The 25,972-nt window shown below is 37.5% G+C and overlaps 2 protein-coding genes and 1 long non-coding RNA gene across 3 annotated transcripts; all 3 read left to right on the forward strand.

Annotated features, from left to right (window-relative positions):
- Window positions 1-5,427: 5,427 nt before the first annotated feature.
- Window positions 5,428-8,487, forward strand: LOC117815561 (threonine-rich protein-like). Its single transcript, XM_034687339.1, has 5 exons — window positions 5,428-5,487; window positions 5,745-5,893; window positions 6,029-6,100; window positions 7,464-8,041; window positions 8,464-8,487. The coding sequence occupies exons 3-5, from the start codon at window positions 6,079-6,081 to the stop codon at window positions 8,485-8,487; spliced, it is 624 nt and encodes a 207-aa protein (XP_034543230.1). The 5' UTR covers window positions 5,428-5,487; window positions 5,745-5,893; window positions 6,029-6,078.
- Window positions 8,488-8,685: 198 nt separating this feature from the next.
- LOC117816182 lies at window positions 8,686-10,122 on the forward strand. The gene is made up of 3 exons (XR_004631904.1): window positions 8,686-8,867; window positions 8,990-9,061; window positions 10,033-10,122. It is a non-coding gene; the product is annotated as an uncharacterized LOC117816182 (long non-coding RNA).
- Window positions 10,123-11,581: 1,459 nt separating this feature from the next.
- Window positions 11,582-24,923, forward strand: LOC117815562 (mucin-5AC-like). The gene is made up of 31 exons (XM_034687340.1): window positions 11,582-12,077; window positions 12,443-12,645; window positions 12,810-12,874; window positions 13,157-13,305; window positions 13,426-13,497; window positions 13,691-13,969; window positions 14,150-14,331; window positions 14,636-14,700; window positions 14,983-15,131; window positions 15,252-15,323; window positions 15,516-15,794; window positions 15,975-16,156; window positions 16,462-16,526; window positions 16,809-16,957; window positions 17,093-17,164; window positions 17,885-18,084; window positions 18,672-18,736; window positions 19,147-19,298; window positions 19,417-19,763; window positions 19,931-19,995; window positions 20,088-20,230; window positions 20,347-20,705; window positions 20,816-20,880; window positions 20,973-21,115; window positions 21,229-21,590; window positions 21,701-21,765; window positions 21,858-22,000; window positions 22,096-22,487; window positions 23,479-23,543; window positions 23,638-23,783; window positions 23,995-24,923. Exons 1-31 carry the CDS (start codon window positions 11,582-11,584, stop codon window positions 24,093-24,095), a joined length of 5,292 nt encoding a protein of 1,763 aa, XP_034543231.1. The 3' UTR covers window positions 24,096-24,923.
- Window positions 24,924-25,972: the final 1,049 nt, after the last annotated feature.

The following is a 25,972-nucleotide window of genomic DNA, read 5'->3' on the forward strand; positions in this document are numbered from 1 at the left end:
GTATTGTACTTTAAAAGTTAGTTGTCAGTAGTAACTACATTTTTTTGTCATTCAATAGTTTTTTTTTGTACATCTCATCAAGCCTTTATTTCACTGAATTGGAAACATGAGACATGGAAGTTCACAGCTTCATAAAATGACTTTCGGAAACTTTCTGTCACAGTCAAGGATCTGTTGCAGTAGATGCTGAGCTGATATTCAATAAAGTAGAAACACTGCCAGATGCCAGCTCTGCAGCTAGCACTTTGAAGACTGCTGCTTCCAGCTCTAATTTTACCCTCACTGTTAACACATCATCTATTACTACAACTGGTAAGAAATGTCAAGATTGCAACATGTTTTAATGCTGGACAATTCAACTGATTATTGAATAATTACCTAGGATATGATGGCAAGAATTACTTCAATACAGAATACTATCACTTATATTACAAACCTTGTTTTCAGTTGTGTTGGTTCCAACTGAAGCCCCAGCCAAAGTTTCTACTTCAACATTAATGAAAACAACTCCAACACCAGGTACCCACAAGACACAATCATCCACAGACTCGTGTATTGCATATTGCATGGAAAATACACAAGACATTAAATTGACTGGAAGTTACAACAATGAAATATTCACTATCCAAACACATACACAACTTGTTCCTGTTTTCTTCAAATGCATATATCACAATACAACAAAAGCATCTCAGTTCATTTCAAGAATACTCTCCCATGAAGCTGTTATAATCCTACGCATCAATTGGATGGAAGAGCAAATGTTGCTACTAACTAATCAAATCAAACCTAACTTCCTCACCAATTAACAACGAAACAACCTCAACATTGCTCCTTTTGACCACACCCCTGGTCAGTGTAACCTCCCCAAAAGTACACATAACCTCACCTCTAGTCACTGGAACATGAACAACAGTTAACATCCCCCAATCAGTAGTCCATTTGACCATGCCACTACTCAATGTTACCTCTCCATCACTTTCAATGACCACATCGGCAGTCAATGCAACCTCAATTTTTTGTTGCAATGTCCTTACCAACAGGTAATGAAACACCATCAACATCCCGCTTAACTTCAGCATCAGTAAATAGATTAACAGGTACTGTGTCTGTACTTAACTTTCTGTTGAAATTTCTGAACTACCGGTCAAAGACACCTCATTTAAAGTCAATATCACCCCATTGGTAGTCAGAAAGACCTCTTCACCAGTCTCAAGAAGTGAAGCAATCAGTTCAAATTCAGTAACAAACACCTTTCCCCCAGTAACTCAACATTTGCCAGTCACCTCAACTCAGGTCGAAATGACCTCAACATCAATCCATTCAACAACAATAGCAGTATTGAGTGCATCCTCAACATTAACTTACAAGTTAACTTCACCAACAGGCCATGAAACCACAACACTAGACAACATTGTTTTACAAACAGTACACACTAACTCACAATTTGTCAATGCAACCTCTTTATCACCTCTCATGACCTCATCAGCAGGCAATACAAACTCACCATCTGTTTCCATGACCTCATCAACAGGCAATGCAAGCCCATCTACAATACCAATAAGCTCATCAACACTAAATGACATCACAGCAAGTGTTGCCTTGACCTCAACATCTGCTGAAATCACTTCACTACCAGTCACTGCAACTTCACCACAACTCAACATGACATCAACATTAGTCAGCATGGCCTCTACACCACTCACTACAAGTGAGGTATCAACCTCAAATCCAGTGACTAAAACCTTGCCAACATTAACTCAAACTATGCCTGTCACCTCAACTGAAGTCCAAATGAGCTCAACATCACTCCATCCAACAACCACATCAGCAGCAATCAGTTCAACCTCAACATTAACTCCCATGTCCACTTCACCAACAGACCATGGAACCTCAACACTAGTCAGCATGGCCTCCACACCACTCACAACAAGTGAGGTATCAACCTCAAATGCAGTGACTAACACCTTGCCAACAGTAACTCAAACTATGCCTGTCACCTCAACTCAAGTCCAAATGAGCTCAACATCACGCCATCCAACAACCACATCAGCAGCAATCAGTTCAACCTCAACATTAACTCCCATGTCCACTTCACCAATAGACCATGGGACCTCTACAGCAGTCAGCATGGCCTCCACACCACTCACTACAAGTGAGGTATCAACCTCATATCCAGTGACTAACACCTTGCCAACAGTAACTCAAACTATGCCTGTCACCTCAACTCAAGTCCAAACGACCTCACCTCTACTTCAATCAACCACAGCAGAAGCAGGAAGCAGTGCAACCTCAGTGCAACAAACCACTACTGCTGCACCGCCCACGACAACAACACCTGCCCCACCTGCAGAGCCAAAAATTAAATTGGAATTTAAGCTGCAGGCGACTTTCACACAAGAACTAAATGATAAATCCTCACCAGAGTTCCAGAAATTAAGTCAGCAAGTATCCTCTGCGGTGAGTCAGCACATTTATTTTGCAGTTTTATTGTATGTCCACTATCACATTACACATTTTATTCCAAGTATTTCTTATTTTCAATACCCATGTTTTATAAAAGAGACTTGGAAAAAGTAAACTCTTTTTATGATTATTTAAACTTTTTTTTTTAACATAACTCAATGACAGCTCGACACAGTCTATACCGGAAAATTTGGAACTGCCTTCAATAGGACCGTCATCAATGGTTTCAGGTACAAACCAACGCTTGCTTTTAAATACAAATACTGTTTAGTACTCTTTGTTATTGTTTGGACCTTTCATGGTCAATCACTTGAAAAAAGAGGAGTATTGTACTTTAAAAGTTAGTTGTCAGTAGTAACTACATTTTTTTGTCATTCAATAGTTTTTTTTTGTACATCTCATCAAGCCTTTATTTCACTGAATTGGAAACATGAGACATGGAAGTTCACAGCTTCATAAAATGACTTTCGGAAACTTTCTGTCACAGTCAAGGATCTGTTGCAGTAGATGCTGAGCTGATATTCAATAAAGTAGAAACACTGCCAGATGCCAGCTCTGCAGCTAGCACTTTGAAGACTGCTGCTTCCAGCTCTAATTTTACCCTCACTGTTAACACATCATCTATTACTACAACTGGTAAGAAATGTCAAGATTGCAACATGTTTTAATGCTGGACAATTCAACTGATTATTGAATAATTACCTAGGATATGATGGCAAGAATTACTTCAATACAGAATACTATCACTTATATTACAAACCTTGTTTTCAGTTGTGTTGGTTCCAACTGAAGCCCCAGCCAAAGTTTCTACTTCAACATTAATGAAAACAACTCCAACACCAGGTACCCACAAGACACAATCATCCACAGACTCGTGTATTGCATATTGCATGGAAAATACACAAGACATTAAATTGACTGGAAGTTACAACAATGAAATATTCACTATCCAAACACATACACAACTTGTTCCTGTTTTCTTCAAATGCATATATCACAATACAACAAAAGCATCTCAGTTCATTTCAAGAATACTCTCCCATGAAGCTGTTATAATCCTACGCATCAATTGGATGGAAGAGCAAATGTTGCTACTAACTAATCAAATCAAACCTAACTTCCTCACCAATTAACAACGAAACAACCTCAACATTGCTCCTTTTGACCACACCCCTGGTCAGTGTAACCTCCCCAAAAGTACACATAACCTCACCTCTAGTCACTGGAACATGAACAACAGTTAACATCCCCCAATCAGTAGTCCATTTGACCATGCCACTACTCAATGTTACCTCTCCATCACTTTCAATGACCACATCGGCAGTCAATGCAACCTCAATTTTTTGTTGCAATGTCCTTACCAACAGGTAATGAAACACCATCAACATCCCGCTTAACTTCAGCATCAGTAAATAGATTAACAGGTACTGTGTCTGTACTTAACTTTCTGTTGAAATTTCTGAACTACCGGTCAAAGACACCTCATTTAAAGTCAATATCACCCCATCGGTAGTCAGAAAGACCTCTTCACCAGTCTCAAGAAGTGAAGCAATCAGTTCAAATTCAGTAACAAACACCTTTCCCCCAGTAACTCAACATTTGCCAGTCACCTCAACTCAGGTCGAAATGACCTCAACATCAATCCATTCAACAACAATAGCAGTATTGAGTGCATCCTCAACATTAACTTACAAGTTAACTTCACCAACAGGCCATGAAACCACAACACTAGACAACATTGTTTTACAAACAGTACACACTAACTCACAATTTGTCAATGCAACCTCTTTATCACCTCTCATGACCTCATCAGCAGGCAATACAAACTCGCCATCTGTTTCCATGACCTCATCAACAGGCAATGCAAGCCCATCTACAATACCAATAAGCTCATCAACACTAAATGACATCACAGCAAGTGTTGCCTTGACCTCAACATCTGCTGAAATCACTTCACTACCAGTCACTGCAACTTCACCACAACTCAACATGACATCAACATTAGTCAGCATGGCCTCTACACCACTCACTACAAGTGAGGTATCAACCTCAAATCCAGTGACTAAAACCTTGCCAACATTAACTCAAACTATGCCTGTCACCTCAACTGAAGTCCAAATGAGCTCAACATCACTCCATCCAACAACCACATCAGCAGCAATCAGTTCAACCTCAACATTAACTCCCATGTCCACTTCACCAACAGACCATGGAACCTCAACACTAGTCAGCATGGCCTCCACACCACTCACAACAAGTGAGGTATCAACCTCAAATGCAGTGACTAACACCTTGCCAACAGTAACTCAAACTATGCCTGTCACCTCAACTCAAGTCCAAATGAGCTCAACATCACGCCATCCAACAACCACATCAGCAGCAATCAGTTCAACCTCAACATTAACTCCCATGTCCACTTCACCAATAGACCATGGGACCTCTACAGCAGTCAGCATGGCCTCCACACCACTCACTACAAGTGAGGTATCAACCTCATATCCAGTGACTAACACCTTGCCAACAGTAACTCAAACTATGCCTGTCACCTCAACTCAAGTCCAAACGACCTCACCTCTACTTCAATCAACCACAGCAGAAGCAGGAAGCAGTGCAACCTCAGTGCAACAAACCACTACTGCTGCACCGCCCACGACAACAACACCTGCCCCACCTGCAGAGCCAAAAATTAAATTGGAATTTAAGCTGCAGGCGACTTTCACACAAGAACTAAATGATAAATCCTCACCAGAGTTCCAGAAATTAAGTCAGCAAGTATCCTCTGCGGTGAGTCAGCACATTTATTTTGCAGTTTTATTGTATGTCCACTATCACATTACACATTTTATTCCAAGTATTTCTTATTTTCAATACCCATGTTTTATAAAAGAGACTTGGAAAAAGTAAACTCTTTTTATGATTATTTAAACTTTTTTTTTTTAACATAACTCAATGACAGCTCGACACAGTCTATACCGGAAAATTTGGAACTGCCTTCAATAGGACCGTCATCAATGGTTTCAGGTACAAACCAACGCTTGCTTTTAAATACAAATACTGTTTAGTACTCTTTGTTATTGTTTGGACCTTTCATGGTCAATCACTTGAAAAAAGAGGAGTATTGTACTTTAAAAGTTAGTTGTCAGTAGTAACTACATTTTTTTGTCATTCAATAGTTTTTTTTTGTACATCTCATCAAGCCTTTATTTCACTGAATTGGAAACATGAGACATGGAAGTTCACAGCTTCATAAAATGACTTTCGGAAACTTTCTGTCACAGTCAAGGATCTGTTGCAGTAGATGCTGAGCTGATATTCAATAAAGTAGAAACACTGCCAGATGCCAGCTCTGCAGCTAGCACTTTGAAGACTGCTGCTTCCAGCTCTAATTTTACCCTCACTGTTAACACATCATCTATTACTACAACTGGTAAGAAATGTCAAGATTGCAACATGTTTTAATGCTGGACAATTCAACTGATTATTGAATAATTACCTAGGATATGATGGCAAGAATTACTTCAATACAGAATACTATCACTTATATTACAAACCTTGTTTTCAGTTGTGTTGGTTCCAACTGAAGCCCCAGCCAAAGTTTCTACTTCAACATTAATGAAAACAACTCCAACACCAGGTACCCACAAGACACAATCATCCACAGACTCGTGTATTGCATATTGCATGGAAAATACACAAGACATTAAATTGACTGGAAGTTACAACAATGAAATATTCACTATCCAAACACATACACAACTTGTTCCTGTTTTCTTCAAATGCATATATCACAATACAACAAAAGCATCTCAGTTCATTTCAAGAATACTCTCCCATGAAGCTGTTATAATCCTACGCATCAATTGGATGGAAGAGCAAATGTTGCTACTAACTAATCAAATCAAACCTAACTTCCTCACCAATTAACAACGAAACAACCTCAACATTGCTCCTTTTGACCACACCCCTGGTCAGTGTAACCTCCCCAAAAGTACACATAACCTCACCTCTAGTCACTGGAACATGAACAACAGTTAACATCCCCCAATCAGTAGTCCATTTGACCATGCCACTACTCAATGTTACCTCTCCATCACTTTCAATGACCACATCGGCAGTCAATGCAACCTCAATTTTTTGTTGCAATGTCCTTACCAACAGGTAATGAAACACCATCAACATCCCGCTTAACTTCAGCATCAGTAAATAGATTAACAGGTACTGTGTCTGTACTTAACTTTCTGTTGAAATTTCTGAACTACCGGTCAAAGACACCTCATTTAAAGTCAATATCACCCCATTGGTAGTCAGAAAGACCTCTTCACCAGTCTCAAGAAGTGAAGCAATCAGTTCAAATTCAGTAACAAACACCTTTCCCCCAGTAACTCAACATTTGCCAGTCACCTCAACTCAGGTCGAAATGACCTCAACATCAATCCATTCAACAACAATAGCAGTATTGAGTGCATCCTCAACATTAACTTACAAGTTAACTTCACCAACAGGCCATGAAACCACAACACTAGACAACATTGTTTTACAAACAGTACACACTAACTCACAATTTGTCAATGCAACCTCTTTATCACCTCTCATGACCTCATCAGCAGGCAATACAAACTCACCATCTGTTTCCATGACCTCATCAACAGGCAATGCAAGCCCATCTACAATACCAATAAGCTCATCAACACTAAATGACATCACAGCAAGTGTTGCCTTGACCTCAACATCTGCTGAAATCACTTCACTACCAGTCACTGCAACTTCACCACAACTCAACATGACATCAACATTAGTCAGCATGGCCTCTACACCACTCACTACAAGTGAGGTATCAACCTCAAATCCAGTGACTAAAACCTTGCCAACATTAACTCAAACTATGCCTGTCACCTCAACTGAAGTCCAAATGAGCTCAACATCACTCCATCCAACAACCACATCAGCAGCAATCAGTTCAACCTCAACATTAACTCCCATGTCCACTTCACCAACAGACCATGGAACCTCAACACTAGTCAGCATGGCCTCCACACCACTCACAACAAGTGAGGTATCAACCTCAAATGCAGTGACTAACACCTTGCCAACAGTAACTCAAACTATGCCTGTCACCTCAACTCAAGTCCAAATGAGCTCAACATCACGCCATCCAACAACCACATCAGCAGCAATCAGTTCAACCTCAACATTAACTCCCATGTCCACTTCACCAATAGACCATGGGACCTCTACAGCAGTCAGCATGGCCTCCACACCACTCACTACAAGTGAGGTATCAACCTCATATCCAGTGACTAACACCTTGCCAACAGTAACTCAAACTATGCCTGTCACCTCAACTCAAGTCCAAACGACCTCACCTCTACTTCAATCAACCACAGCAGAAGCAGGAAGCAGTGCAACCTCAGTGCAACAAACCACTACTGCTGCACCGCCCACGACAACAACACCTGCCCCACCTGCAGAGCCAAAAATTAAATTGGAATTTAAGCTGCAGGCGACTTTCACACAAGAACTAAATGATAAATCCTCACCAGAGTTCCAGAAATTAAGTCAGCAAGTATCCTCTGCGGTGAGTCAGCACATTTATTTTGCAGTTTTATTGTATGTCCACTATCACATTACACATTTTATTCCAAGTATTTCTTATTTTCAATACCCATGTTTTATAAAAGAGACTTGGAAAAAGTAAACTATTGCAAGATTACAACATTCACACAATGTTAAAAAAACAGCAAAGGAACTTTCAAACTATATAGTCATGATTGCTGAACAAAAGACATTTCTCTGCTAAGAGTAACTTACAAGCAACAGTTTATAAGTAAGAAATCAAGTAGGACACATTTACTTAGAATCTTTAACATTACAAAATGTACCTCTTTTTATGATTATTTAAACTTTTTTTTTTTTTAACATAACTCAATGACAGCTCGACACAGTCTATTCCGGAAAATTTGGAACTGCCTTCAATAGGACCGTCATCAATGGTTTCAGGTACAAACCAACGCTTGCTTTTAAATACAAATACTGTTTAGTACTCTTTGTTATTGTTTGGACCTTTCATGGTCAATCACTTGAAAAAAGAGGAGTATTGTACTTTAAAAGTTAGTTGTCAGTAGTAACTACATTTTTTTGTCATTCAATAGTTTTTTTGTACATCTCATCAAGCCTTTATTTCACTGAATTGGAAACATGGGACATGGAAGTTCACAGCTTCATAAAATGACTTTCGGAAACTTTCTGTCACAGTCAAGGATCTGTTGCAGTAGATGCTGAGCTGATATTCAATAAAGTAGAAACACTGCCAGATGCCAGCTCTGCAGCTAGCACTTTGAAGACTGCTGCTTCCAGCTCTAATTTTACCCTCACTGTTAACACATCATCTATTACTACAACTGGTAAGAAATTATATGAATACAAAATGTTGAAAGTTTAAGTACATTTATTTTTTCCAGCTTTCTTCAGTAAACAAATTTAGTGTAAGCCAATATTATGACTAATTCGATTGTTCTCTTTTCAGTTGTGTTGGCACCAACTGAAGCCCCAGCCAAAGTAGTCCCTACAACACTAATGAGCACAGCTCCCTCACCAGGTATTTTCAAGATAGCATTAGTCCATAGAAGTGTAAATATTTTCAGTATATACTAAAATATGGCTTTCTTTGTTATTTCAAACAAATGCAACATTACTACCACAATCAGTAACCAAGATTCATGAGTATTCAATCCTTAGAAATTGTAAAATTTGAAAGGTGGTAGGGTTAAATGTCATATGTAGTTTTATCAAAATACATCCACCACGTTAACACCCCTTGATGTAACCTGAACAACAGTCCACATGACCCTTCTACTTAACAATATTACAATCATCCCATGAGAGAAAACTAGCATCAAGTTACTAAACCAACAATTCAATGCAACATCTCACCATGACTTGTCCATCAGTTATTGTAACCTCACCAACAGTCAGTGGGATCACACTTACATTCAGTGCAGCTTTACCACCAGTTAAGATGATGCCGCAGCCACTCAATGACACTTCAGTCTACAAAGTTCACTACAAGTACATTTAACCTTACCACTATGGAACAAAGTCTGTTACCACTACCGCAACCGCACCAAAACCTGCTCAAACAACTCTGTTCTCAGTTAGAGCATCTCTTCACTTTTCTTTTTTTACTGGAATGTATAAATGGCCTTAAATCTTTTTTTTACTTTCCAGCTCTTGACTAGTGAATACCTCATGGCAACACAGCATAGGTTAACATTGTCAGTTTAATTTAGTCAGGTCATTGCTGATTAGCCAAACCCATGGCAAGTTAAATTGGCAATGTGCAATTATAAAGTCTTGTAAAATTATTTGTATTTATGTGCCTTACCTGAAGCTGTTGACAGCACTTTAAGTAAAAAAAAATCTACATATTTCTTGGCAAACTATAGATCTTTTGAAATTAGGTTTTTGAAAATATTTACACTAAGGAGAAATGTGTATAAGAGAGCAGTGAGTTAATTTGCAATAATCGCTTAATGATATTTCACTTATGTGTTTGTGTACCCTATACAGGTATCCTAAGTCCTTTTAATACATTTCTAGCAGTATCTCTGTGTTGTTTGCAAGCAGTAAAGTTGCTAGTTTACTGCTAACTCTCCTGGGTAGGCAATGCATTTGCAATCAAACTTGCAAATGCAAATTAGCACTACATCCACCCCAGTACAACTTCTACTTAATTTGCCTTTACTGGAGAAGGATAAAGCAGGAGTGAATACAGAAATAAATCAGAGTAAGTTTCTTATGAATTATTTTACAGTCCAGGGTCAGTTTTGCTAAATTCTAATCTGATACTCAACAATGTGAGCGCAGTTCTTTATGCAAGTTCTGCAACCAGCATCAACCGACCATGTATTGCTGAGCCGAGTAAGATTCTTAGTCTTTTCTTGTTTAGTTAAAACTGTTATTTCACACATTATCCATTTGTGTGCTGTCAGAACACACTTGAAATGTTACTTAATATTGGTCAATGAAATAATTATTTTTGTATTTTTTTGCAGTTTTTTTCTTGCACCAACTAATCTACAACTACTGTTTCCAAAGTTATATGAGTGAATGAGTGAACTATGAATTGTCCTCACCATTTCGGACCATTATCATTGAGGTCATGTTTTCTGCACTCTACTCAGGATCTCTGATTCTACAACCATCAACATGTTTCATACCTGCAAGTAAAGAGCAGCACCTTAGACAATTCCCTTAAAAAATGGTTTTACTGTCACTTCTGTGTAATATTTATGCAGCCTAGAAAAAAGTAGCACTATTATTTATTTTCTAATTTTTTTTTTCATTTTAAAAATGTGTAACTTAAAACTACTTTATGTTGTGAAATGTGTTATACAAATAAATGTATTTGCCTTAACTTGTGTGGCATTGGAGTTTCGTGTGTGAGTGTGTGTGAATAGTGAAGAGAAAAGGTTATCAAGTGGTTTTACAGGTTTATCAATGGTTGTTGCTATGGGTCTGACAATTTCTGATTTCCAACATGGAACAGAAAAAGCCTTTATAGTGCAGTATATTTATCAGTAATACCAATTTCATGCATTTGCAGTTCCCACTACCCAAGGATCAGCCAACCAAACTTCAGCACCACTCAGTTCAACCTCGGCACCAAGTATAACAACGTCATCTCCAGGTAAATCTCTCTCTCTCTCTCTCTCTCTCTCTCTCTCTCTATATATATATATATATATATATATATATCTATAGATATATATCTATATTTATATATCTATATCTCTATAGATATATAGATATATATCTATATATCTATAGATATATATATAGATATATATCTATATATAGATATATATCTATATCTATATCTTTATATATATATATATATATATATATATATATATATATATATATATATATATATATATATATCACTGCTGTTTTAATCTAAAATGTTTTATCTCAACTGTATTCAACTTCAATAACAGGAAATACAACCTCACTGTCATCAGCAGGTAATTATTCTTCCCCAATTTTTAACAAATCACACATTTTGTATTTGATTTAATGCTACCTCACTACTGACAATACTAAACCATCTATCAACATGACATCAACACCAGTCAACATGACATCAACACCAGTCAACATGACATCAACACCAGTCAACATGACATCCTCACCAGTCCTCATGACCACACCACCAGTCAACATGACATCCTCACCAGTCCTCATGACCACACCACCAGTCAACATGACTTCAACACCAGTCCTCATGACCACACCACCAGTCAACATGACTTCAACACCAGTCCTCATGACCACACCACCAGTCAACATGACTTCAACACCAGTCCTCATGACCACACCACCAGTTAACATGACTTCAACACCAGTCCTCATGACCACACCACCAGTTAACATAACCTCAACACCAGTCAACACAGCATCATCACCAGTAAACATGACTTCATCACCAGTCAACATGACTTCATCACCAGTCAACATGACTTCATCACCAGTCCATTCAACATCCATGTCCATGACATCACCATTAATCAATGCATCTTCAACAGCACCAGTCACAACAATGTCATCACCAGGTAATTCAACCTTAGCTTTAGACAACACATCAACACTATTTGCATTTCAGGACAACCACAAAACAAAACTTAACATTCAGTAAATTTGACCTCACAACAAGTTAATATGACTTCCCCAACAGTCAACATAAAATCTTCACCATCATTTATGACAACTTCAGTCCACATTATCTCACAACCACCACTAAAAAAAACTAAAAAAATCACAAAACTCAACATCTGTCCAATCTATGACTACTGGGTCACAACCAGATAATGTTCATGTTCACACATTCGGCGCAGCGATACCAACTGATTTTTATGTTAACATTTAAAAAAAAAAAGTTATGTAAAAACTGTAATCAATCATTAATATATATTTCTAGGCAAAGCAACTTCCTCTGCAGTAACTGGAACAACAGGAAAACCACTGGAAACAACTAGTGCTCCAGCCATGCCAACAACGCCTGCCCCAGCCGAAGAGCCAAAAATAAAGTTGGAATTTAAGTTGCAGGAAACTTTTACACAAGAGCTTAACAACCAATCCTCACCAGAGTTTAAGGATTTAAGTAACAAAGTAGCAACACAGGTAAGTTCATGTGGTATGTAGCTGTACTTGCCATTTCTCCAAAATTATATAAATCAACAAGCATAAAAAACTTCTATGACAATGCTTAAAAAGATTCTGTTAAATACTTAACAGTAACATTCAATTACTCTCTTCAAATTTTTCCTGAAAAAATGTGTTCACAGCTTGACGCAGTATACTCAAAAGGATTTGGATCGGCCTTCAATCGGACTAAAATCAATGGTTTCAGGTATTGAACACTTCTTGCTATTACAACTCAAACTTTGGAGCATGTATTAAAATTCCTTTGTTTACAAGTGAAATGGAGCGAAATGTTGAACTTTTTTTGTTTGTCTGTTAAATTAAGTTTACTTTTGTTATTTGAAAAATTGTGTTCAGAATTCATGCAAGGATCGGAAGGGCACTTATTTGACAAATCTTTATCATACAGCCTTCTTTAAACAGGGAAATAACCTTTAAAAGTACTCTAAAAAATGTTTTTTGTTCTTTTTACCAAAACTTTTTGTCACAGTAAAGGATCCGTTAAGGTCGATGCTGAGCTGATATTCAATAAAGTAGAAACACTGCCAAATGCCAGCTCTGCAGCTAACACTTTGAAGACTGCTGCTTCCAGCTCTAATTTTAGCCTCTCTGTAAACACATCATCTATTACTACAACTGGTAGGAAATCATTTTTTGTTACAAACATTTTAATTTCAAGTTTTATATTGATTAATTGTCAGTGTGGCTTGATTTTTTACTATACAAGAATACCTTTTAAACATCATCATAACTTTTCAGTTGTGCTGCCACAAAAACAAGGCCAAGCCACGGTTGCCCCTACAACACTGATGAACACAACTCCTACACCAGGTAATGTCTTCTCACAGAGGTACCATGGTAATCTCAAACAATTCCATTCAAAAGATACAATTCCATCACTAATCACCATTCATTAACACTGTTTATTAAAATTCAGTGGAACATGCTGTTTTGATAACATTTTATAACAGAATCCAAAGGATATTTTCAAATGATTCATTTTTATGAATTCTTTCCCTACCAGTCAACATGACCTCACAACCACTCAACATGACTTCTCCTAAACTCAATACAACCTCACCACCTGTCAGTCCAACATCACTACCAGTCAACATGACCTCACAACCACTCAACATGACCTCACCATTTTCCAACATGACAGCTACTCCAGTCATCACAACTTCACAACCACTAAACTCCACTTCAACAACGGTCGACATGACCTCCTCACCACAACCAAACATGACCTCCCCACCAATAAATGCAACCTCTGTCAGGCCAATGTCTACTATGTCACCACCAGGTAATGTACATCCTGTACACTTAGTGCAGCAAAAAACAGCTGATTGTTTTCAGTTGACAAAACTGAATTTTAATAGAACATATATAAAACTGTATACAACTGTATACATATTTGTATCCTACTTGAAGTCTTTTTAACTTTAGACCTATAATAATTTAATCACTTCTACCTCCTCTGCAGTAACTAGAACAACAGGAAAACCACTGGAAACAGCTAGTGCTCCAGCCATGCCAACAACGCCTGCCCCAGCCGAAGAGCCAAAAATAAAGTTGGAATTTAAGTTGCAGGAAACTTTTACACAAGAGCTTAACAACCAATCCTCACCAGAGTTTAAGGATTTAAGTAACAAAGTAGCAACACAGGTAAGTTCATGTGGTATGTAGCTGTACTTGCCATTTCTCCAAAATTATATAAATCAACAAGCATAAAAAACTTCTATGACAATGTTTAAAAAGATTCTGTTAAATACTTAGCAGTATTCAACTAGAGTAAAAAAAATGTTTATAGAACTTGCATCTGCTGTCACTTGTGGTAGTTTATTTAAATATTTGATTTAATCTCTTTCTTTTTTTAAATGTTTGTAGAAAATAACAAAGTCAACCAAATGGACCAGTTTTAACATTCAATTACTCTCTTCAAATTTTTCCTGAAAAAATGTGTTCACAGCTTGACGCAGTATACTCAAAAGGATTTGGATCGGCCTTCAATCGGACTAAAATCAATGGTTTCAGGTATTGAACACTTCTTGCTATTACAACTCAAACTTTGGAGCATGTATTAAAATTCCTTTGTTTACAAGTGAAATGGAGCGAAATGTTGAACTTTTTTTGTTTGTCTGTTAAATTAAGTTTACTTTTGTTATTTGAAAAATTGTGTTCAGAATTCATGCAAGGATCGGAAGGGCACTTATTTGACAAATCTTTATCATACAGCCTTCTTTAAACAGGGAAATAACCTTTAAAAGTACTCTAAAAAATGTTTTTTGTTCTTTTTACCAAAACTTTTTGTCACAGTAAAGGATCCGTTAAGGTCGATGCTGAGCTGATATTCAATAAAGTAGAAACACTGCCAAATGCCAGCTCTGCAGCTAACACTTTGAAGACTGCTGCTTCCAGCTCTAATTTTAGCCTCTCTGTAAACACATCATCTATTACTACAACTGGTAGGAAATCATTTTTTGTTACAAACATTTTAATTTCAAGTTTTATATTGATTAATTGTCAGTGTGGCTTGATTTTTTACTATACAAGAATACCTTTTAAACATCATCATAACTTTTCAGTTGTGCTGCCACAAAAACAAGGCCAAGCCACGGTTGCCCCTACAACACTGATGAACACAACTCCTACACCAGGTAATGTCTTCTCACAGAGGTACCATGGTAATCTCAAACAATTCCATTCAAAAGATACAATTCCATCACTAATCACCATTCATTAACACTGTTTATTAAAATTCAGTGGAACATGCTGTTTTGATAACATTTTATAACAGAATCCAAAGGATATTTTCAAATGATTCATTTTATGAATTCTTTCCCTACCAGTCAACATGACCTCACAACCACTCAACATGACTTCTCCTAAACTCAATACAACCTCACCACCTGTCAGTCCAACATCACTACCAGTCAACATGACCTCACAACCACTCAACATGACCTCACCATTTTCCAACATGACAGCTACTCCAGTCATCACAACTTCACAACCACTAAACTCCACTTCAACAACGGTCGACATGACCTCCTCACCACAACCAAACATGACCTCCCCACCAATAAATGCAACCTCTGTCAGGCCAATGTCTACTATGTCACCACCAGGTAATGTACATCCTGTACACTTAGTGCAGCAAAAAACAGCTGATTGTTTTCAGTTGACAAAACTGAATTTTAATAGAACATATATAAAACTGTATACAACTGTATACATATTTGTATCCTACTTGAAGTCTTTTTAACTTTAGACCTATAATAATTTAATCACTTCTACCTCCTCTGCAGTAACTAGAACAACAGGAAAACCACTGGAAACAGCTAGTGCTCCAGCCATGCCAACAACGCCTGCCCCAGCCGAAGAGCCAAAAATAAAGTTGGAATTTAAGTTGCAGGAAACTTTTACACAAGAGCTTAACAACCAATCCTCACCAGAGTTTAAGGATTTAAGTAACAAAGTAGCAACACAGGTAAGTTCATGTGGTATGTAGCTGTACTTGCCATTTCTCCAAAATTATATAAATCAACAAGCATAAAAAACTTCTATGACAATGTTTAAAAAGATTCTGTTAAATACTTAGCAGTATTCAACTAGAGTAAAAAAAAATGTTTATAGAACTTGCATCTGCTGTCACTTGTGGTAGTTTATTTAAATATTTAATTTAATCTCTTTCTTTTTTTAAATGTTTGTAGAAAATAACAAAGTCAACCAAATGGACCAGTTTTAACATTCAATTACTCTCTTCAAATTTTTCCTGAAAAAATGTGTTCACAGCTTGACGCAGTATACTCAAAAGGATTTGGATCGGCCTTCAATCGGACTAAAATCAATGGTTTCAGGTATTGAACACTTCTTGCTATTACAACTCAAACTTTGGAGCAGGTATTAAAATTCCTTTGTTTACAAGTGAAATGGAGCGAAATGTTGAACTTTTTTTGTTTGTCTGTTAAATTAAGTTTACTTTTGTTATTTGAAAAATTGTGTTCAGAATTCATGCAAGGATCGGAAGGGCACTTATTTGACAAATCTTTATCATACAGCCTTCTTTAAACAGGGAAATAACCTTTAAAAGTACTCTAAAAAATGTTTTTTGTTCTTTTTACCAAAACTTTTTGTCACAGTAAAGGATCCGTTAAGGTCGATGCTGAGCTGATATTCAATAAAGTAGAAACACTGCCAAATGCCAGCTCTGCAGCTAACACTTTGAAGACTGCTGCTTCCAGCTCTAATTTTAGCCTCTCTGTAAACACATCATCGATCACTGCAACTGGTAGGAAATAATTATTTTGATCAAAAATTGAATATCATGTTTAATCTGTAATAATGGCAAGCACTGGCCTATCGTACTGATGATAATATATTTCAAACTAACATCATAACTCATTCTATAATCCCAATTTTTTAGTTGTGCTGCCAAAAACTCAGGCTGAAACCACAGTTACCCCTACAGCAATGGTGAACACAACTCATACACCAGGTAATATCTTGACACAGTTTACCAATGATATTCTCAAAGAACTTAACTAAAAAAATGAATAATGTACTGTCACTTATCAACATTCATTAACTCTGTGTATCAAAAATTCAGAGGAATATGCTGTCTTAATAACGTATTCTTGCAGCAACTAAAATATAAATTTAATGTTTTCACTTTTTTAAATGAATTCTCTACCAGTCATCATGACTTCTCCAAAACTCAATGCAACCTCACAACCAGTCAACATAACCTCACCACCACCACACAACATGACCTCGCCCGCTATCAATATGACCTCACCACCACTATTCAATGCAACCTCGCCACCAATAAATATGACCTCACCAACACCATTCAACACAACCTCGTCACCAGTCAACATGACCTCACCATCTGTCAAACCAACTTCATTCCCAGTCAATACGACTCAACATGATGCAACATCATCACCCCCTAACACCACCTTCACCATGTCACCGCCAGGTATTTCAAGTTCTCTGCCCTCATTTACTGCCCTCAGTACAATTTGCTTTGACTTTGTGAAAAACTTCACATTTTAATAAGTAGTACAATATTGTCACCAAGACCAGTACTGATATACATATTGGAATCAGAATCAAAATCAGAAATACTTTATTTACCCCGGGGAGGTAAATTCGGTCATATCATATGTTCAAACGTTTAGATTTTGGTTCTATTTAACATTTTATGTACTTCTAGGTAATGCAACCGCTCCACCAATAAATGGAACATCAGCAAAGCCAGTTCTCATTACTAGTGGTCCGGCCATGACAACAGCTGCAACATCAACAAGTTCCATGGTTTCGCTGAATTTCAAGCTGCAGCAAAACTTTACCTCAGAACTTTCCAACCAATCGTCACAAGAGTTCAATCAATTAAAAGACAAAGTTGAAGAAAGCGTAAGTAAAAAAAATACTCTAATTTTTTTGAATACTATATATTCATATGAACATTTTCATTATATTTCTATTTTTAAGATGTGCAAGCATAAAAACGATACACTGTTCTCTTATCAAGGGATTTTTTTACTGGGTAATTCAATGTTTAGACTGAGCTAAGGTCAGAGAAAACAACTGGCTATTATTTTAGTTGAAATAGCAAGACCTTTTCATGCAAAGTCCTTTTAATGACAGAAGCTTTTTTTGCCCAGCTTAGAGCAGATTTATCGTAATTTTCATCAAAAGGTGTGCAATCTAAACTATGAAGGTTTGGTATCATAAATTATGAAATAATGTTAAAAAAATACACCACAGCCATGATTTGTTGTAAAAATAAATCTGGAAAATAATCAACCAAACTTTTATAATCGCCCTCTCCAATCTGTGTTTGTTTTGTCACAATGTTTTTGATGTCTTTTGAGAAGCACTTAAATTTGCTTCTCAAAAGAAGCACTTATTTGGTCACTTCTTAAAATGTGCTATCTTAACAGACTGGTCTTGCCTTACCTTAACAACTCACATCCTATTTGTAATTTGTTTTCCTTCAGCTCAATAACATCTATAAAGGAAAATTTGGGAGCCAGTTTGTTAAAGCCAAGGTCAACTCTTTCAGGTAAGTGGCGTTACTCACTTTATAAAATGTATTACATCCATAAAAAGGTCAAATGTATTCACAAAACAAACAATTTTAGAAAGTTATTTGAAAGCATCACTTTAATGGTTTCTTTGGGTCGTGGATACATTCAAGAAATGAACTAAATTATTGCAAATCGAAGTTTCATTGCATTCGTAGATGCACATCAATCAGGGAGCAACAACAAAATAATCAATTTGTCAATGTTTATATGACTTGAGATGCAGAAGTAAGCCATGATAACAATATTCAAGCACCCCACCCTGTGCATGACATCACAAGAAGATGGCCGTTGTGGGAATAAGGTCTATTGCCGTCTTACTGACTTTGCTTGTTGTAGAAAAGGTTTCAAATATCATTGTGAATTAAAACAGTATTTTCTCTCACAGTCCAGGTTCAGTTGTGGTGAATTCTGAGCTGATATTTAAGAACGCGAGCTCAGTACCGGAAACCAGTTCTGTGGCAAATGTTCTTGTTGATGCAGCATCCAACAACACCAACTTCTCCCTACCAGTTGATGCAGCAAGTGTTGTTGTAACTAGTAAGAGTTGTTTCATATTATTTGTCATACTTTTACTTATGCAGTGTTTAGGTGCATTTTTACAACATCCAAAGCTCCTCCAAATGCTACAACAGTTTGAATGTTGTTGTTGTTCCAGGAACAAGCACATCAACAGCTGCACCTACAGCTACACCAACAATGCCTATCACATCAGTTGCTGTTAATGTCACAGCCACTCCAACTGCTGCTCTTAATGCAACAGCTGGGCCTACCCCTTCAATGAATAGTACTGTTGCTCCATCTGCTGCACCCAATGCCACAGCTGCTCCCACTGCAGCTCCTAATGCAACAGCGGCACCCACTGCTGCACAAACAACAAATGCAGCTGCATCCAGTGATACAACCCTGGCTCTTCAGTTTAGTCTCAACCAAACATTTACATCAGATCTCTCCAACTCATCCTCAACAGCGTTTAAAACTTTGGCCTCAACAGTGGAGACAGAGGTAAGATTTATATGCTCTAACTTAACATGCCCATACATTTTCTAATTGAGTCAAAAGTGTGTGCTTACCACTATGTAATATTATAACTACATGAGATATCGTATGTTACAACCTCTAAAACAAACAAATCATGCCTTTGTGCAAATGATAATTTTGTTGTCTTTCAGCTAACCAAAGTGGGTCAAAAGCTTTATGGCTCATCCTTTGTCCGTGCAGTGGTCAACTCATTCAAGTAATACTTCATTTCATTCACTCACTGACTTTTCTTCTGTATTTGCATATTACTAGCTTTTACAGTTTTGCTTCCTGTCTTTGTTACTGTAGGAGTGGATCAGTGGTTGTCAGCTCATCCCTTGTGTTCACAAATCAATCCTCAGTTCCTTCATCAAGCTCAGCAACCTCACAACTAAGCAATGAACTAACAAGCAGCTCAACGTTGAGCGTCGTTTCAGGCAGTGTAACTGCAAGTAAGAAATTACAGATTTTTAGGTCAAACTTCAATAATGTGCATGTTTTTTTGTTTTTTTTAGTAAGTGCATGTTACAGTAACAAAATTCATATCAAACCTTTTATTTTGGCACAGCTTCTTCTTCTGCCTCTTCCACTGCTGCACCAAATGCTACTGCTGCCCCCACTGCTGCCCAGACTGCAGCTCCCAACATTACAGCTGCACCGACTGCAGCTCCAAATGCAACTGCTGCTCCTACTGCAGCTCAAAATGCAACAGGAGCAACTCCTGCCCCTACTGGGGCTCCCAATGTTACAGCTGCTCCAACTGCAGCTTCTAATGCAACAAAGGCACCCACTGCTGCACAAACAACAACTGTATCCAGTGATACAACCCTAGCTCTTCAGTTTAGTCTAAACCAAACATTCACATCAGATCTCTCCAACTCATCCTCAACAGCGTTTAAAACTTTGGCCTCAACAGTGGAGACAGAGGTAAGATTTAGAAGAAAACACATAATAGTGCAGAAGTTGAATAATAGGTTGCAACCTCTAAACCAAACACATCAAGCCTTTGTGCAAATGATAATATTGTTGTCTTTCAGCTAACCAAAGTGGGTCAAAAGCTTTATGGCTCATCCTTTGTCCGTGCAGTGGTCAACTCATTCAAGTAATACTTCATTTCATTCACTCACTGACTTTTCTTCTGTATTTGCATATTACTAGCTTTAACAGTTTTGCTTCTTGTCTTTGTTACTGTAGGAGTGGATCAGTGGTTGTCAGCTCCTCCCTTGTGTTCACAAATCAATCCTCAGTTCCTTCATCAAGCTCAGCAACCTCACAACTAAGCAATGAACTAACAAGCAGCTCAACGTTGAGCGTCGTTTCAGGCAGTGTAACTGCAAGTAAGAAATTACAGATTTTTAGGTCAAACGTCAATAATGTGCATGTTTTTTTTTTTTTAGTAAGTGCATGTTGCAGTAACAAAATTCATAACAAACCTTTTATTTTGGCACAGCTTCTTCTTCTGCCTCTTCCACTGCTGCACCAAATGCTACTGCTGCCCCCACTGCTGCCCAGACTGCAGCTCCCAACATTACAGCTGCACCGACTGCAGCTCCAAATGCAACTGCTGCACCTACTGCAGCTCAAAATGCAACAGGAGCGCCGACTCCTGCCCCTACTGGGGCTCCCAATGTTACAGCTGCTCCAACTGCAGCTCCTAATGCAACAAAGGCACCCACTGCTGCACAAACAACAACTGTATCCAGTGATACAACCCTAGCTCTTCAGTTTAGTCTAAACCAAACATTCACATCAGATCTCTCCAACTCATCCTCAACAGCGTTTAAAACTTTGGCCTCAACAGTGGAGACAGAGGTAAGATTTAGAAGAAAACACATAATAGTGCAGAAGTTGAATAATAGGTTGCAACCTCTAAACCAAACACATCAAGCCTTTGTGCAAATGATAATATTGTTGTCTTTCAGCTAACCAAAGTGGGTCAAAAGCTTTATGGCTCATCCTTTGTCCGTGCAGTGGTCAACTCATTCAAGTAATACTTCATTTCATTCACTCACTGACTTTTCTTCTGTATTTGCATATTACTAGCTTTAACAGTTTTGCTTCTTGTCTTTGTTACTGTAGGAGTGGATCAGTGGTTGTCAGCTCATCCCTTGTGTTCACAAATCAATCCTCAGTTCCTTCATCAAGCTCAGCAACCTCACAACTAAGCAATGAACTAACAAGCAGCTCAACGTTGAGCGTCGTTTCAGGCAGTGTAACTGCAGGTAAGTGATTGAAGACTTTCATATAAAAATGATTTATGTTTTTTTAAAATATGGTGGTAAACTTGTATTTTCAAACACTTGTGATTTTGGTTTAGGTTCTTCTTCTCCTTCCACTGCTGCCCCTACTGCAGCTCCCACTGCTGCTCCTACAGCTGCTCCCACTGCTGCCCCAACTGCAGCTCCCACTGCTGCCCCTACTGCTGCTCCCACTGCTGCCCCAACTGCAGCTCCCACTGCTGCTCCTACCGCTGCTCCCACCGCTGCTCCCACCGCTGCTCCCACTGCTGCTCCAACTGCTGCCCCTACTGCAGCTGCTACGACTGCCCCAGCAGCAACAACTGCGGCCTCTTCTGCATCAACAGATCCTCCTACATCCAGTGAGGGAACCTTGGGTCTACAGCTGAGTCTCAACCAAACGTTCACATCAGATCTCTCCAACTCTTCCTCAACAGCTTTCAAGGCTTTGGCTGCAACAGTGGTCACAGGGGTAAGACCAGTGTATAATAGTTTGTATTTATAGATTCTGAATAATAATGCAGAATTTGCAGAACCAGATTCCAGTAATGAAAGCGTTTGTGTGTGCTTTAAATACTATGGTCCACTTGCATTTAATTCGTTATTGGCTTTGCGCGGGAAAACTGTTTGTGTAGAGAGCTATCCCTCAACCCCTTGATAGTCAAAGGATGATTTTGCTTTGATTAATGTCCATAAACAATAACTTTCTTTTAGCTAACAACCTGCCCTTGGACCTCATTTTTGTATTTCAACTTAATTCTCGCTTTATTTGTCTGTCTCTAGAGAATGGCAAAGTATGCAAAAGGATGTATTGACTGGAAGATTTTTATCCCTCAGTGCTAGTAACACTGGGAAGCTCCACCAGCTGTAACTTTGTAAGAACATACAGTAGCTGACAAGTTCCAAGATTTTATGAACAACACAATGTGCCATCAAAAACAAAGCCTTCCACAGGAAATAGTATGAGGTTTAACTTTTTAATAACAGTTTTCATGAAAGGATCACTATGTTGCTGACATTTTTGTAACAATATAGCATAAGCTTTAAGTCTGTCTACTTTATCTTTATTTATTCACTTAATAATTATGCAATCAAGTTTTGTAAATTTCCGTGATTTTAGAACCACATTTTGAAGCAGTTAAACATAAAATTAATAATTTACATATCCCTTTATTCCTAAGAGTTCTCTAAAACACAGTATACCATCATCAAGGAATTATCAGTTTCCCTGCTTTTCCATTTTTTTATGCATGAGAGAGTAAATATGTATGAACAGGCACAACAGAGAGAGAAGTGATGTAAACCCCAGATCCCAGTGCAGCTCTTTCTCTCCATCATCTTCAAACCTTGGCAATGCATCCTTCTTATTGGGTACCTGGGAACATTTGTGGTGTGTTCTTTGTTGGTTCTTTCAGCCATTTGTTGTATTCTTAATGGTAAATAACAGTACTGTTGTTCTTTAGGTAAACAAAGCATGTACGAAGGTCTTTGGATCATCTTTCAGACGCTCCATAGTGGATTCATTCACGTAAGACCAAAATGTTTCTGACAACTAAAAAAAAACGTCAAAATGTGTCTTTCATGTGCTTGTAAGGTGTTTATTTTCTATTTTGTCACTGTAGGAGTGGATCAGTGGTGGTCAAATCAACCCTTGTGTTCAAGGATAAAAGCTCAGTTCCCTCAGCAAGCAATGCAAGCTCACTACTCAGCAGTGAACTTACAGGCAGCAGCACATCTCTGAATGTTATTCCAGGCAGCGTTTCTGCAGGTAAGTTTTCTAAGACCTTTAAGTCACACCTAATGGTCTACACTAATCAGTGTTTATTACATGTTACCTTGCATTGTACATGTTACAATATAAAAGGTGAAGGCAGGCTCAAAGTTAGGCTCCGTTAAAGAAAATATTTTGATTTTATGTTGTTATTTAAAGTCTAGACAATTTCACTGACTAATACCTTTGTTTTTTCCTAATATTTCAGAGTCAACATCAACATCAAATAGTCCTAGGCCTACGATTGGATCATTGGTATTCTTATTAGCAGCACTGCTGCCTGTAGCACAGATGCTGATGGACTTGTAATTGGTACCCATATCACATTCATTGGCTTGGCAATACCTTTATGATGTCATGTGTGGGGGAGGGGGTTGCCATGTCCAAAGAAGCAAGAGCCAAACAGCGAAGTGTATACTATGAAAGTTACCAACACAATGTCATGTGGTAAAAAGATATGTACTATTTGACAAAAAGTGAAACAGTTACTGTTAAACATTCATCATGATGCCATGGACACATTCCATTTGATTTAAACAAATAATCCTTAAAAATGTAAGATCACAAATACTGCTGGAAACTTTTTGTGTTTTGTAGAACTTGTCAATCAATGTATTAATTTTGTAAATGCTTCTTTGATATATCTCTCATTTGGCATTGTGAGGAAACGCAGTAAAAAATACTAACTATTTATTTTCAGTTAAGAACATGGTAACAGCAAAACATAATTTACACCCAATGCCGCTGCTCAGTGCGAGTAAAGGAAGAACTGTGCAGTATCATGCCACATTTTTGAGTAAGGGTTGCTTGAGCTTATAATTGGAGAATAATTTATTCTATGTCTGAGACCAACTATTACAGTCAGTTTTGAAGCATATTTAAAGATCTATCTTTCTAAACATAGTCATGTTGTTTAATGTAGCTTAGATAGATGACAAGCAATTGAGTGAGTGTAATAATACTGTTGAACAAAATGTTTTCATGGAACGTCTGATTTAGTACTCTCAAGTAAATGATTTTCAAGGTGGATTGCTGAATACTTGTTTAAAGTGTCTACGTACTATCATGTCATTTAAAAACACTAATTGTTGTTTTAAATCCCAGTTGAAATTGAGTACTACTTTTTCATGTATGTTGAAAATGGGGTATTAAAAAAGTAAATTTAGTTAATCATCAAAGTATTAATGTTGTCTTTAAAAATCACAGAGTTTAATTTTTATATAAATGTGCTCCTTTTTCTCTGTATTTATGGACACAGAGAAACATATAATATATTTCCATATCAATAGCACAACACAGGCTGTTTCAAATGTGTATAAGTTGTGTAACTGATAACCTCAAACATTATGTTACACTGATCAAAAAGGAACCACTGAAACTTTTTAGTTCGAATTTAATATTTAATTTAAATCAGTTAGAAAAAAGGGCATCTTACTACTAATGTGCTGATTGATAACTTTCAATTGAGGGATCTGGTGTCACTACAGTGTCTTTATGTATCCATCGGACTAGTTAAGAAATGACATGCAGACATGTTTTTAAAAAAAGATCACAACAAAAGGATGCTTAAACAACTTACATATTTCCCTTGATACTAATGACGGCTCAACTACATTTAGAATTGTAGTATTACAGGATATTTGCATGAGATTATTACGTCAGTGCATAAATAATATATAAGTTAATGTCAGACCAGAAAAAGTCTTGGCAGAGACTGACATGAGACTGGGGTTATCATGCCCTCAAACAAGGGAGTCGCTGGTTTTAATATTTTTTGAATGCAGAATACTACATGACTAAAAATATGTGGAATTCATGTCTAACCCAGTTATTACCAATGACTTGACTAATGCACATGCAATAGCATGGACACACCAGAGGAGGGCTGTATTGTGTATGTATTTGAGCGTGGGTTTTCATCTTTCAAATGTTTTGTGGGTTCGGTTAGGCAGGGTAAAACAACTTTCAAATCATCTTTGGCCACATGACTCAGTGTTGATTTGAAAGAAAGGAGGCCAGAAAGAATAATTTCCCTAAATTAATAAATAAATTAATAAATTAATTAATATAAGTTTTTAAGTTTCCATGAGAGAAAATAACATATTTTTGAAAAGCAGGGTAATTGATTTGTATAAATGGGGCTGTTTTTGCTTTGCGATTACTATAACACATCGTTAAGTGTTAAT

The sequence above is a fragment of the Notolabrus celidotus genome, chromosome 7 (genome assembly GCF_009762535.1).
Source record: "Notolabrus celidotus isolate fNotCel1 chromosome 7, fNotCel1.pri, whole genome shotgun sequence".
NCBI classification, from domain to species: Eukaryota; Metazoa; Chordata; class Actinopteri; order Labriformes; family Labridae; genus Notolabrus; species Notolabrus celidotus.

Bases quoted from the DNA above. Each gene is read 5' to 3' on its own strand.
- LOC117815561 (XM_034687339.1), top strand. From the start codon at position 6,079: ATGAAAACAACTCCAACACCAG. The intron at 6,101-7,463 runs GTACCCACAAGA...CTTCACCAACAG, and splicing joins GAAAACAACTCCAACACCAG to ACCATGGAACCTCAACACTA. The intron at 8,042-8,463 runs GTGAGTCAGCAC...CAATGGTTTCAG, and splicing joins GTCAGCAAGTATCCTCTGCG to GTACAAACCAACGCTTGCTT.
- LOC117815562 (XM_034687340.1), top strand. From the start codon at position 11,582: ATGACATCAACACCAGTCAACATGACATCAACACCAGTCAACATGACA. The intron at 18,737-19,146 runs GTAAGTGGCGTT...TTTCTCTCACAG, and splicing joins GCCAAGGTCAACTCTTTCAG to TCCAGGTTCAGTTGTGGTGA. The intron at 22,001-22,095 runs GTAAGTGATTGA...ATTTTGGTTTAG, and splicing joins TTCAGGCAGTGTAACTGCAG to GTTCTTCTTCTCCTTCCACT.